The sequence below is a fragment of the Polyodon spathula genome, chromosome 1, assembly GCF_017654505.1.
Source record: "Polyodon spathula isolate WHYD16114869_AA chromosome 1, ASM1765450v1, whole genome shotgun sequence".
Taxonomy (NCBI): Eukaryota; Metazoa; Chordata; class Actinopteri; order Acipenseriformes; family Polyodontidae; genus Polyodon; species Polyodon spathula.
This window is the reverse complement of record NC_054534.1, coordinates 8,464,234-8,477,171: the sequence shown is the minus strand read 5'-3', so window position 1 is coordinate 8,477,171 and position 12,938 is coordinate 8,464,234. Positions and strand designations below refer to the sequence as shown.

The window sequence follows — 12,938 nt, the reverse complement described above, 5'->3', positions numbered from 1 at the left end:
GTTTTAAAGAGTGTTTGTGTTCTACAGTTAGCTGTCACATGATCGATACATTGCAATAATATCTCAGAAAGTGTTGTACAGTGATACCTTTGGAATACAGTAGAATCCTCAATGTACTGTACTGTACACAGAGCACTGACTGTTATCCCAGAGTGAGACAGACTGTCACATGCACCTTACGGTGAAATCAGAATGCGAAATCAGAAGACATTTCAGTGGGCATGCATTTTCAGGGATAACTGTTGCATCATAAGTTGTTTTGACTAAGTCATGTTGAGTTTATAAGTTGTAGTGACTAAATATAAAACACTGTACAATCTAACCTCTGGGCAGGTAAAACTACTACTACGGTAATCTAGCTCTAGCAACTTAAAAACAAGCATTGGCAGATCCAGTCACTACTGCTGAATGTAGGAGTAAATTCAGCTTGTGATGTAGCATTAATTCCTGACGACATAGAAGATTTGATGATGTAACCAACTGAGGAAAAGGTTTACTTGTCAACTTGACTGTTGTTACTGGGGAATCCTTGGTGTCATGACAACCAAAGAACTGAATCATAAGAAAGTTGCTTAGACAATTGCACTTTTGGGCCTTTCATATATTGTCCTGTGCAAAAGAACAACCATGCAAAATTGAATAAAAAGCCGACAATGTGTCAGTTTCCCCAATGGAGGGGGCATATTATCAATTCTGTGAAGGGGAGGGGTCAAGTAAAAGGTCTGCGTCTAGATACTGTAGATTTCTAAATCCAAATCATCTCAGTAATCAGGAGCCTAGTCTCAAAGTCCACACTGTTCACACATATAAAGAAAACTCCTGCAGACATTTAAAACAGTTACTGTTGAATCAAGTGTCATTACAGAGGTAACTCACCCAGCCACCCTGCTCCAGAGTTGGGGACGCACATATCTGTCTCTGCGCTGGGGAGCACAAACCCCACAACGAAGACCTCCACCCCGTCTGCCATGAGAGCCATGCCCAGAACGAAGAAGAGCTGCCACTGGAAGCGGCCGTGCCCACACTCCTGGATGATGAGCTCGTACTGCTGGGCCAGCTCCTCCTCGTCAGCCTGGCGCTCCGACTCCAGCTCCCGCCGGTCCTTGCCCATCACAGCCTGCCCCAGGTCCGCCTGGTTGTCCTTGGCCTGGCCTGTGTTGGGGATGCCCTGATACTCGCCCTCGTAGATCTCGTCTTCTTCATCGTGGCCTTCCGTGGCGTCACTGGAGCCCTCGTCATCGTTGGCCGGCTCTCCGTACTGGCCGCCCTGCTTGTAATTGTGGTTGTCCTCCTCCTCCTCCTCGTCCTGGAAGCGGCTGTAGGAGCGGTGGGTGTACTCGTCCTGCGCCCGGTCCACAGCTTTGTTCACTTTCTTCACAGCTTGCCGCTTCGCCTCCCTTGCGATTTCTTTCGCCCCCTTAACTAATGATGTCCTGTCCCGGTATGTATCATCCATTTTGTCTTCGCCGCTTGCACAAGTAATAAGGAACTGGTGGGATGACAACAGATAAGGGGCTCTAAGGGATCACCATTTAAGCCTGTCCCCAGCAGGAGTAGTAGTGGTGGTAACAGGCCTGTAAGAAGAAAGGACATTCCATTAAAATGCTTAAGCTTGAAATTCTGTATGCAATGGATTGATATTGGGTATAGGGTAAACACTTGTTGTGGTTATTTAAGTTCCCAAAGTCTCAATGGCCAAGCAGATTCTCTTAATCCAGTCAAATATAATCAACACACTACAGAGGCAGCATCAAATTGTGAGTCTTTTACTACAGCCTGACACAACAAGCATTATTAGCCTAAGTGTCTGTTAAGTGTCACAATATCATGAAGGTATTGTTGTAGTTCAAATAAATATTGTAACACAAAAAAATAAAGATAGGACCTGAATGAAGTTATGAATAGTTAGTATAGTTAGGGTGACATGTCATTTAGTTTCATAAGAGATTGACTGCAAGTGCTTGGGACACAATGACTGCCTCTAGTCCTGCTGTCCCCATCAGAGCAGGGACTTCCCATGATGAAACAGCAGTGCATTACAGCTGCCAGGAAAGCAGCTCTGATTCATGGTCTGCAGTAATGAAAGGGCTTTACGAGGAAGACACTGTGGCTGTTTTCCAAATAAATACCAGTTAGCCTCTGTGATGAGGTGCGTGAAGCCCCTATGGCACTGAAGACTTCAAGAGTCTGTCCTCCTGGCTCCACTGTCTGCAGTACATTATGACTGAATGCAGTGCCTCCAAGAAGCGGCATGCTCAATAATGCATTGTAGTTTGGTTAGAGATGTTTCATGCTCCTTCTCCGCTTTCTATCTCTGTCAGATACTACCTAATGCATGTTTACTGTACATATTGAATGCCCCCCCATGTTCAAAAAAAAATGTTAACAAACATGCCAGTATGTCTATTGTTTTTTTTTTTTGTTTTTTTGGGGGTTTTTTTTTGCTAATATTCTCCACTTGTAATTGGTCTAAAAGAATCATGCTTTTTTAACAACAGGGGCCATGCCATTATAACTAATGTAAACTGTAATCCCTATGCAATTGAGTTAAATATGGTTAACAAATAAAAACATTTGATTTATTTTATAAGACACTATCTGTGCAATAACTGATGCTATTTGAGTATTTATTATATAAGTTGAACAGAAGACCGTAACCTAGGTTAGTGGTGTGAAGAGAAATAATTTACCACCATTAAAATTCATGTACAGTGTTGTAATTTAATTTACATGAATGGATAGCCAGCTCTGGTCACAAACATGCAGAGTAGAAATCCACCTATTTTTGTTTGTATATAAATTTAGAGTGAACAATTATTATTTGTATTTATTTTTATTTATTTTTCCCCAACTTGGAATGTCCAATTATGTTTTTTCTCCTCACCACAGCAGGTCCCCACACAGCACAGATGTTCCGAGGGTGTGTGAGTGTCCTTCGATCTCACAAGCCTAAAGCCACAAAAAATCACTTTTACACCGAGCAATCCAGAGCAGAGGTGGGCAGGCTACCGATCCCGGAGAACAGAGATCAGCCCTGCTTTTTATCCACTCTGAATGCGCTTGCTGTCTGGCCAGTAGGGTTCGCTGTAGTGTGATGAAGCGCGTCAGAGCTAATGTGACTCCCCCTTCAGAGTCCCCATGTAAGTTTGGCCTCTCTGCACAGCTCGAACACAAACTGGCCCCATCCAAGCTGTGTGATTCACCCTGCTGCCCAGTGGCAGCGCTTTAACTGGATGAGCCACTCGGGGACCTGAGATCCATCTCTTTCAATGGGCAAATCGAATCAAAACTTTGCAGTGTACCAGCTAACCGAAATCTAAGCAGAACAGGCCATTTAAAATATATTAATTAACAGCTAGTATCTCTTTTAAGAGTTATGTCTTCCATAATCTATCTGTATCTATCTGTATCTGTGTGTGTGCATGTGTAATATATAAATCTATTTTGCCCTGTTAAATTTGGTTGTTAAGCAGTTACACACAAATTGCCTTTTTAGTTCCAGAAATGTAAGTAACTATAAGTTACCAAGCTTTGCCAACACTCTTTCTTGAAACATGTAATACACATGAGTCACACAAGCCTACTATTCACAACATCTAAGAACTGTATTTAATCTCAGGTGGATTTACTGTACTTCATTTTCACATTTAATAACCACAACTATTATATTGAATTTTAACAAAGCCAAGCACTGCACTTAGACACTGGTGCACTAATCACCAATGCATAGTCCTGTGTAGGAGAGAGAACCGTACATCCCATACACACCCAGAACAAGCATTTTATTTCATTTCCTCATTAGAAAGTCACTAATGGGTAGCCAGTGTGCTCTCTAGTGCTTGTGTCGTACAGCACCCTATACAGTATTCTACATACACCAAGTGAAGGCAGTCACTGCAACATTTCAGAACGCTTACCTCCATGAATTGCATTTATATTCAGTTTCAATGTATCTTTCATTATTCCTGCTGAAAAAGCTCTAAGGCAAAGCTATACAGAAAGTGTATATATTAGCAGCCCTCTCAGGAATTTCGTATTCAACAACTAGAGAACACATTAAGATGACTTGTGTTGTAGAAGTACCCTTTTGAGGGCATTCGGCATTTGGGGGAACAGCATCTGATGATGATATTTCCATTTACCAACAATGAATCTCAGGCCAACAATGGATCATGTGCAGTCAACTGTACAATCTTTATAGTGTGTAAGGAGGGCTGCATGTGGGGAGCTTTGCTGCATGTGGGGAGTTTTGCTGCATGTGGAGAGTTTTGTTGGGTTTTTTTTAGCATCAAAGCCATATTTGTTGAGAGCAGAGGGCTTGATTGGCTTGGAATGTTTCCTTAACAAGCTTGTTAAGCACAGCCAACATAGCCTTTCTGTATATAAACCTGTTGAGTAGCTTCAGCCCAGAGGCTAGCAAGGACTTCATGTGTGGTGTGAGATTGTGTTTCTTTGTGAAAAAAACTAAAATAATCTACTTTATCAGGAACAGCAGCTTAAAACCTGCATCTAGGAGATAAAGAGATATAGTTTGAGGCAACTTTGCTGTATAAAACCCCATGCCTCCCCTGGTGTGTCAATTCTGATAAAATGCTTTGGAGTTGGCAGACAGCTCACTGCTGAACCCCTTCGACTGGCTTCAGTGTCTCATTTCATCAAGTATTGCTGTTGTGGCTTGTCGTCCCCAAGCTGCTCCTCAAATGTCAAAACATCACCCATCTTCTGTTGAGATGACACACACTCTGAATATTTTATGAGCTGCAGTGGCAATTTTTTGTATAAATAACTGTGGACAGATTGTTATAGAAATCAATTCTTGTTTTGTTGACTTACTTTATGTTTATGTTACTTACCCCGTTCTTAAATTGATGTCTTAATAACTACTGTAACACATCCAAACAGGCCTATTACTCTCTGACTGGGTAGTATGTGGTTTAGAGAAGTTATAATAGCATACTGTGGGTTATTATATTATTTGTTTAACTCCTAATGTATCACCAGTTAGCTGCATAACAGGCAGGCATCATGGAAAGTCTATGCCATCTTTTTTTTCAGTGTGTCTATTTAAATAACACAAAAAATGTAAGTAGTAACATCAGGGTTATCTATAAATCATTTTAAAAAAAACACATCTTTGCAGGAAGGGAGGGTCTGACTGACGTGTCAGTCAGCAAGCAATTCGATTTTTGAAACATGATTTTCTTTTGCCAAGAACAATAAGTATTAATGTGAGTAGTGTTCTGAACTCTGACCCTTAATTTGTATGTCAAGCCATAGTGTTTCCAGTAAAACAGTGCTGCAGCAACTTGGCTGGTAAAGGCTGATATTCTTTCAAAGTGTTTTGAACTTAATATATTTCTACACCAGAAACGTATACAACTGAATTGCATAACTGATACTTAACTTTAAGGTTGGGTTATGGGCAAGCAAGGCCCACTATTACAACTATCACAGCCCTCCCTGAAGTGAATCAACTTGGTTATTTGTTAAATACAGTCAAGGGTTGAGCAGTCAGCAGTGATAATGATAGATTACACAGTCCCTATATGAATGGACAGTATTTGAGTTGCAGTGCAGGACACATACAGTAGTACCCACAATAGCAGACCCCACTTCACCCAATAGCACACTGAGATTCAGGCCGGCAGTCGGTAAAGTTAATGCAGGGCACTTACCCAGGAGAGAGAGAGGGGGGTCCTATTGTTGTCAAACTCATTCCTAGAAAAGTCAACGTCTTGATGCCCTTCTTAGAATGCAAGCTAGAGTCTTTGCAGTCAGATAATGCAGATCAGGCTGTTTCAATATCTAAATGGGTAGCAAGTGCTGCATATGTAATTACATGTAATTACATTAAGTGAAACAGGATTATTTGGGATAACCACTCTGACTGCAACACCACAGGTGGTGTGTGTGTGTGTGTGTGTGTGTGTGTGTGTGTGTGTGTGTGTGTGTGTGTGTGTGTGTGTGTGTATATATATATATATATATATATATATATATATATATATATACATACATATATATACTGTAAGGAGAACTCGCCTTGCTTTACAAAATTAATCTTGAAAGAAGGTCATCTGAAGCTTCAGTCTGCATTTTCACACTGGGAGACAGGTTTTAAAGATCACTAAATGATATGATGTTGCTCAGGTTGCTCTTTTGTATTCCTTGTCCAGTTTTATCTTGTCAGCTGCACTTTTCAGTCACTCATTTTTGCACATCTCTTTCCGCTAATTTTTATAACACAGAAAAAGTACCCCCTATTATTCCTGCTCTCTCTCTCTCTCTCTCTCTCTCTCTTCACTTGCATAGCCAAATCTTTCAATTAAACAGCTGCTATTTCATTTCATAGCCACCAGATTCAATCCTCCACACAGTTATTATTCTGGATAACAGTAAGTCTTATTTTACTGTGTAACTAAAGACATGTCCCTATTGTCAGTAAATCAGAGGGAAGCTCTGCCTTACCATTAACATCTCCTGCACTATGAAGATAAGGCTCTCCACTGCGTCCCTGTCAATGCATAAATTATAGATCCTAACACACGACTTGTGCTCTGTAATCCTCACATTAGATATCAATACACAGGACAGCCTTTCTTTACAGCATACAGTTTCTGGACAAATCTATTAAAGTCTTTACACCGAAATGCAGTTAGTGCCATATTTGATGAAATAGAGCCGTTCATGTTACATAATTAGACACAAAACCAGTGTGTTAATTGTTTTCTAGAGTTTCATTTAACGCAAAAAAGAAAAAAAAAACATGAGCAAATTGTATTTATGTGTAAAGCCTTGATTAATCTGGCCCATGCTAGAAGAACACTTTGTAAACTGTGAGTCATTGGTATTGAAGTGGAAACACAGCAGTCACTTCAGATATGAAGTGGTTCATATCATACGATTAATGTTTACCATATTACCAAACATCATTGGCTAATTAGTCAACAATCTAGAAATCTACCAGAATCTACCAGACTTTACTTAATACATCAAAACGGACTCAGCATGTCAGTGACCAATCTATTTTACTACATACAATTACACCAACAGACTAACCCTTCCTTTGTGCACGCGGGCTCGCTTTTTGATAAGTACAATTATGGCATGAGTGGTCCTTAGAGTGGCAGCTATAGCAGCCTCCTCACAGAGCAACAAGCAGGTTTAATCTGTGTGCTGAACATTTGTTTAGCCAAGCATTTGCAGTGTGATGCATGCATTCTGACAGAGAAATCCTCAGCAACATTTAGCACTGTGGATTTACCAATTGTTAATGTCAAACGATCAGTACAATAGATGTCTTTACATCTCTTTCAGCAGTGTATGTAGTGTTTAATTGCTAGGGCTGCCTTACCAGTGTTGGTCTAACACAATCATTCAGATGATTCAAAATTAAATAACAGCTTAGGGGTTCCAAATCCATTGTTTAAGACGTAGTTAAGTATTACATTAATGCTGAATAATACATAAACTATAACTACATTTATATTAACAAGCTAAATGTGTGTTACTGCCTAGTAATGAAGTCAAAATAAAGCAGGGGTATTACTACAACTATTGATGTGTGCTTAGTTACAGGGTTATAACACAATGATGTTTTGGTACATTTTAATCAATAGGCGTACACCTTTATTGGGCATAAAAGTCTGTGCTGGTAGTAACATACATACCGACTGCAAGAAAGAAAGGAATACATTGTAGGTGTTGTTTTTATATAGCACCTTTCATAGTGGACCACCATCACAAAGTGTTTTACAAGACTAGGGTGTGTGAGCTATGCATCAGCTGCAGTCACTTACAACAACGTCTCACCTGAAAGACGGAACAAAAATGAGTTGCTCAGGGTTACACAATGAGTCAGTGGCTGAGCTGGGATTTGAACAAGGGAGCATCTGACTACAAGCCTGTTTCTTTAACCACTAGAATACACAGCCTCCTATGACAACACAGCCTCCTCAACGTGTTGAATTGGAGTTGGTAGTAACACACTGTAGGTGTTAGTTTATCATTCAACTTGTTGAATTGGAGTTGGTAGTAACACACTAGGTTTTAGTTTATCATTCAACGTGTTGAATTGGAGTTGGTAGTAACACACTGTAGGTGTTAGTTTATCATTCAACATGTTGAATTGGAGTTGGTAGTAACACACTGTAGGTGTTAGTTTATCATTCAACATGTTGAATTGGTGTCTTTAGGGAAATGCATAGTAGCATCTATACCAAAATTGTATTTGGAAACAGCAGAAGAAATTCTTGATCTGTACATTTTGGTTGTGTCTGTGGTGCATTACATATGCATTATATTTGGGACAAAAAAGACAAAAGTAACATAGCAGCTTCATAGATTAAACCTTAAAGTTCTAAATGTAAGCCCAATTAACATGCACTAATTGACATTTGTTATTCTTAGATTAAAGGATATGTTATTTCATTTTGTTCATCAGATTGCTAATTCACAATTTTGAAAGATAAAAGCTACATTAGCTTTTAGTCTGCATTAGGTTGTGATGGGCACCACAGTAAATTGCAGCCCTATTGAACACTTTTTGATGCAGAATGAGGAGTGATAGGGGGCGGTGCTACTGAAGGAAAAGCTATATGTTTTGATGTTTATTTAATCCAATTCGTCAGTATTCCTTTCAAAAGGATCTTTTTTTTTTTTTTTTTTTTGTGTGTATTGTTAAGAACAAAAGCTCCATTAGCGTCACTTGTGTGTATAACAACTACTGTATGCATCAAGGCTTGAATGAATCAACTCCATACTGCAGAATACGCACAACTCTTATCTGTGAAATTCCATTATGAAAACCAACACACCGTGACCCGCAGACTGGCAAAATATACTGCAGTGATAAAGAAATATGCCCACTGGATCAACTGTGAAACCACCAAAATATTAATTATAAAGCTATATACAATATACTGTACAGTGCTTCATTTTTAGATCTTTTTAAGGAACGAAAATTCATGTTTCTAATTAAAATTCAAATAAAGAGAGTTTATCAAATATACAGTAGCAGATTAATCATTGCGTGGTTATTGATTAATAGCTTAGCTGGGCGCCTGTGTGCTTGACGACGATAAACTAAAACTCAACTTGAATCAATGAAAAACAGCCACGGTTTATTATCGTGATTGACAATAACGTAACCACCGACAACGTTCAATAGTTCCATCAGCGACAAACCAATGTGAAAAGATGTGATTACATTAGGAATGCTATAACGAACTGTTACGGGTTTCTTCAAGTAAACTCGACAAAGGCTGAGATGACTTTCTTGAATTCGCTATGAACATTAACATTAACATTAACTTAATGTTGGAATAAAACACATTCTGCATTTAATTAAACAGGTATAGTTGAGTTCTGTTTTGTATTGCGCCCGTGTATTCGGTTATTCTGCAGACTGCATGTACAATTAACTGTATGTATTATATATCATTTAACTGTGAGCACAATATCTACTACTTCAGTGCAACCAAGCGTGCTGAGTGTCACTTCATGCACCAGACATGCATCCTTTACCAAAGGCATCGATCTAAAAGCGTTTCCAGGAAACAAGGATGACATCAATCACAAGGTATACTTTGACGCAAGCTAGCTTTTGTAATGACATTTCCGTTGCCCTGCATTTTGCATTGAAATCAATAGACTGCTTTCTGAGATGACTCGGTAATACACAAGCGAAAAAAAAAAATAAAAAAATAAAAGATTCTACCTCGTAATGCAGACCGATTTGTATGCGCTTGGAGATAACTACTGTGATAGATATTTCACACAATAATATACACCCCAAGCACTTTAAAGGGAACGAGAGACACTCCACGATTGAATTTGCACATTATAAAGACAGTATAAATCCCTATGTTAACTGATAAATAAATGTAATCCATCTGTTTCTTATATTAACTAAGAGCGAAACTATCTGAACAACGGACTCACTTACCCATGCAGCAGTTTATTACATTGTATTACTTTCCCCGAGTGTAAAAGGTGTAGGCAACATATACAGCAGAACTTGATTTACGAATCTGCAACTCTTGCAAAGCTAAGCGCATTCACAAATATACACGCCTGAACCATGTAACATATCTGTATTGCATATACTGTACTAGGAACGTGGTTTAACACCACTGCGTATATATGAATCTGACTGGTTTTCAAGGCATTAAATATTATAGTGTAACTTACATTAGCACACCGTGTTTTTTTTTTTTTTTTTTTTTTTTTTTGTCGCTCTGTGATTTCCCACATACAATAGGGAAGACGTAAGTAGCGTATTTTAACAGTTCCACTAAGTTTCCACAAACCACATCTCAGATTTACTATCAATCTGAAACTAAACTAAAACAATTCGGAGAATACGTGCGATAACAAATCCACCCAAAGTTATGAATGAGCTCATGTAGTCACGTATCTTTGTCGCTCTGGAAGTGTAAGGCATTTATGCAGGCGAATTCTCTAATGCGCTTCACCGTGACTTGCATGCACTAAATCTCAAATCTGGGGAGGGAGACCCGTCATAAGATGCTGCTCTACCTTTAAAGCACACAAAATAAATACTGTGTCTAAAATGCTCACTTTGTAACAAGTCTTTGAACAGAATGAAGAACTTAAAAAAGGAGAGGTGCAATAGATTGTAGGCAAGGCAGATAATAGATTGAAATCCGCACTTACCTGTGCCAGAGAGAAGATACAGTCAGTAGTACTAATACTGTAAACGCATAGCAAAAAATAACTATTTAAGTCTTGAGAAGAATTTAGATGCTATCCCAGCGTAAAATGGCTGCTATTGGGGTTATCTTAAATATTTTTTCTTTTTTTTTTTTTTTTTTTGACGTTGCAGTCAGCCTCTGCAGTGTTGAAAGAGAGATCGAGAGAGGGAGATGGAGAGAGCGAAAGAGCGAGAGAGCGAGAGAGAGAGAGAGAGAGAGAGAGAGAGAGAGAGAGAGAGAGAGAGAGAGAGTGTGTGTAGGGTAGCATGCAATCAATAATTAATTGTATCCTGAGAGTAGAATGGGCAATCCCGACTAATGGAACAATCTCGTGTTCAGCAGTAGTGGGGACAGACAACAGTACAACATAATTTACAAAATAACATAAAATAGTCACGAACATCTCCGAGCAATAATGCTCACAGTCTTAAAAAAGGGCTTTTATTTAGTAACGCATCAAACAGAGCTACGATTAGGTTTACATAATCTATCGCCTTGTTTTGATCTACAAAACGTAGCAGGTGTAGCCTAATATAGTACAGTAGCATAAAGCATGCTTTGTATGTAGACTTTAATTGGCCCCAGCGGTATAGAGCCCAACACTGCACTTGTTTGTATTTACAAAGTCTTGGTAACATTATTGTTTTATTATTAAGGTGGTAATGAGAAATATTTGTATTACTGGACCTGAGACTACTTTGAAGAAAGATCAGCACCTGTTGCTTGGTAGAGAGCAGTGATAGCTGCTGTTTTCGTTACATTTGAAGTATGATTCATTTGTTTAAATGCACATGGCAAGTTCAAAGACTATTGCTTGCTGTATTGTTGTCTTTGCAACATTAGTGTCTGTTTGGTTCAGCGATGTTTTAATAATCCATAGCATAAGGACACGTGCAGGGAGGGATGTGTTTAAAATGTTTCTCTTTTGTATTATTGATATTGTTTCTAATTATTCACAGTGGGCTTATTTATTTACACATGTAAATATGTATGTATTTATATAAAGGGTACCAGCATTTAATGAATTCAATTATACATGTAAAATGTATTTATTTATTTATTTAACTTTTTAATGTGCATGTATGGTCTCCGTATATATTAATTTAAATAACTTCATAACATTGTATATTGTGTTATATATTTAGCTGTGTTGTTGAAATATTTTTAAAATACTGCTTTTATTATTAGTTGTTATTGTTGATGTTTTGTTTGTATTGTTTTGTCAATTTTAAAAAAATGTAAATGTTTTTCTTTTGACTTACTTAATGCGCATAGATCTCTAATCGAAAAATATGTTTGATCAAACAGTGGCTAAATGCTCTATATGTGTACACTTAATACGAAGTTTAAAAAAACACATGATAGGACCTCGTCATCCAAAATATATATAATAAATCTACTACTCTGATACAGTATTAACAGTGAAGAATAGAAGCCATCACTTTACCGTGGCAGCAACTGACAGCTAGTGACACTGCGGAGACGACACTCTCAGAGTCACTGCTGCTGTGACCAGCTAACTGCGCTCTGCTACCTTCTGAGATTGAACTGTTGTTTTGGCTCCCGACATTTTTTTCCAAGAAACACAGGGCCCAGAGTGGGGAGTTTTTTCCCCCCGTGTGATTAAAGAAAAAAAGGATTACATTTGAAACCAGCGGGGTAAACAGTTTTGATAAATCAGGACCACGTGCACTGCATACACATGTCTATAGCAACATTGTAAAGCTTGAGACTTTCATACCTGTTGCACAATGTACATAATCACTATCAAAGCCTTTATTATAGTCACATTTTTTACAATTGATTGGAAATTGTATGAAATACTGACACTGAGAAACATCTATTGGTAAAAGTTTAGTGAATATATATCTTTCTCAGGCTGTGGTCAAATCAATCGTGAGACAGGAGGCACAGGCAACCTCAGCACTTCCAGCCCAGGCCTTCATTCAAACCATGATTTGATTATTACACTGAACTAAGTGAACATCAGACCAAGTGCAACAGTCCTTGTGTGACCCCTGTCTATACACTCTGCTCTGTATCCAACTTCCCTTTGTACTGTGTTCCAATCCCCGCAGTTAATTCCTTCGGGATATCCAACTTAAACAAAGGGGCATTGCCATCACACACTAACAAAGCAAAGTAGAAAACCCAGGCCTTTAAGAAAACAGTGACCACACACTCAGTACTAGATGTTGCATTTAGTGTTCATGTCATTGTGGG

At 38.7% G+C, this 12,938-nt stretch overlaps 1 protein-coding gene across 1 annotated transcript in view; it reads right to left on the bottom strand.

The window, feature by feature from the left end:
• Window positions 1–10,878, bottom strand: part of LOC121313554 (synaptic vesicle glycoprotein 2C-like) — a 51,027-nt gene extending 40,149 nt beyond the window's left edge. The window contains exons 1-2 of the mRNA XM_041246238.1: window positions 10,678–10,878; window positions 877–1,574 (exon numbers count right to left, since the gene is read on the bottom strand). Of these exons, the coding sequence (XP_041102172.1) occupies window positions 877–1,456 (580 nt within the window). The 5' untranslated portion in view covers window positions 1,457–1,574; window positions 10,678–10,878. The remainder of the gene's footprint in view (window positions 1–876; window positions 1,575–10,677) is intronic.
• Between the last annotated feature and the right edge of the window lie 2,060 nt (window positions 10,879–12,938).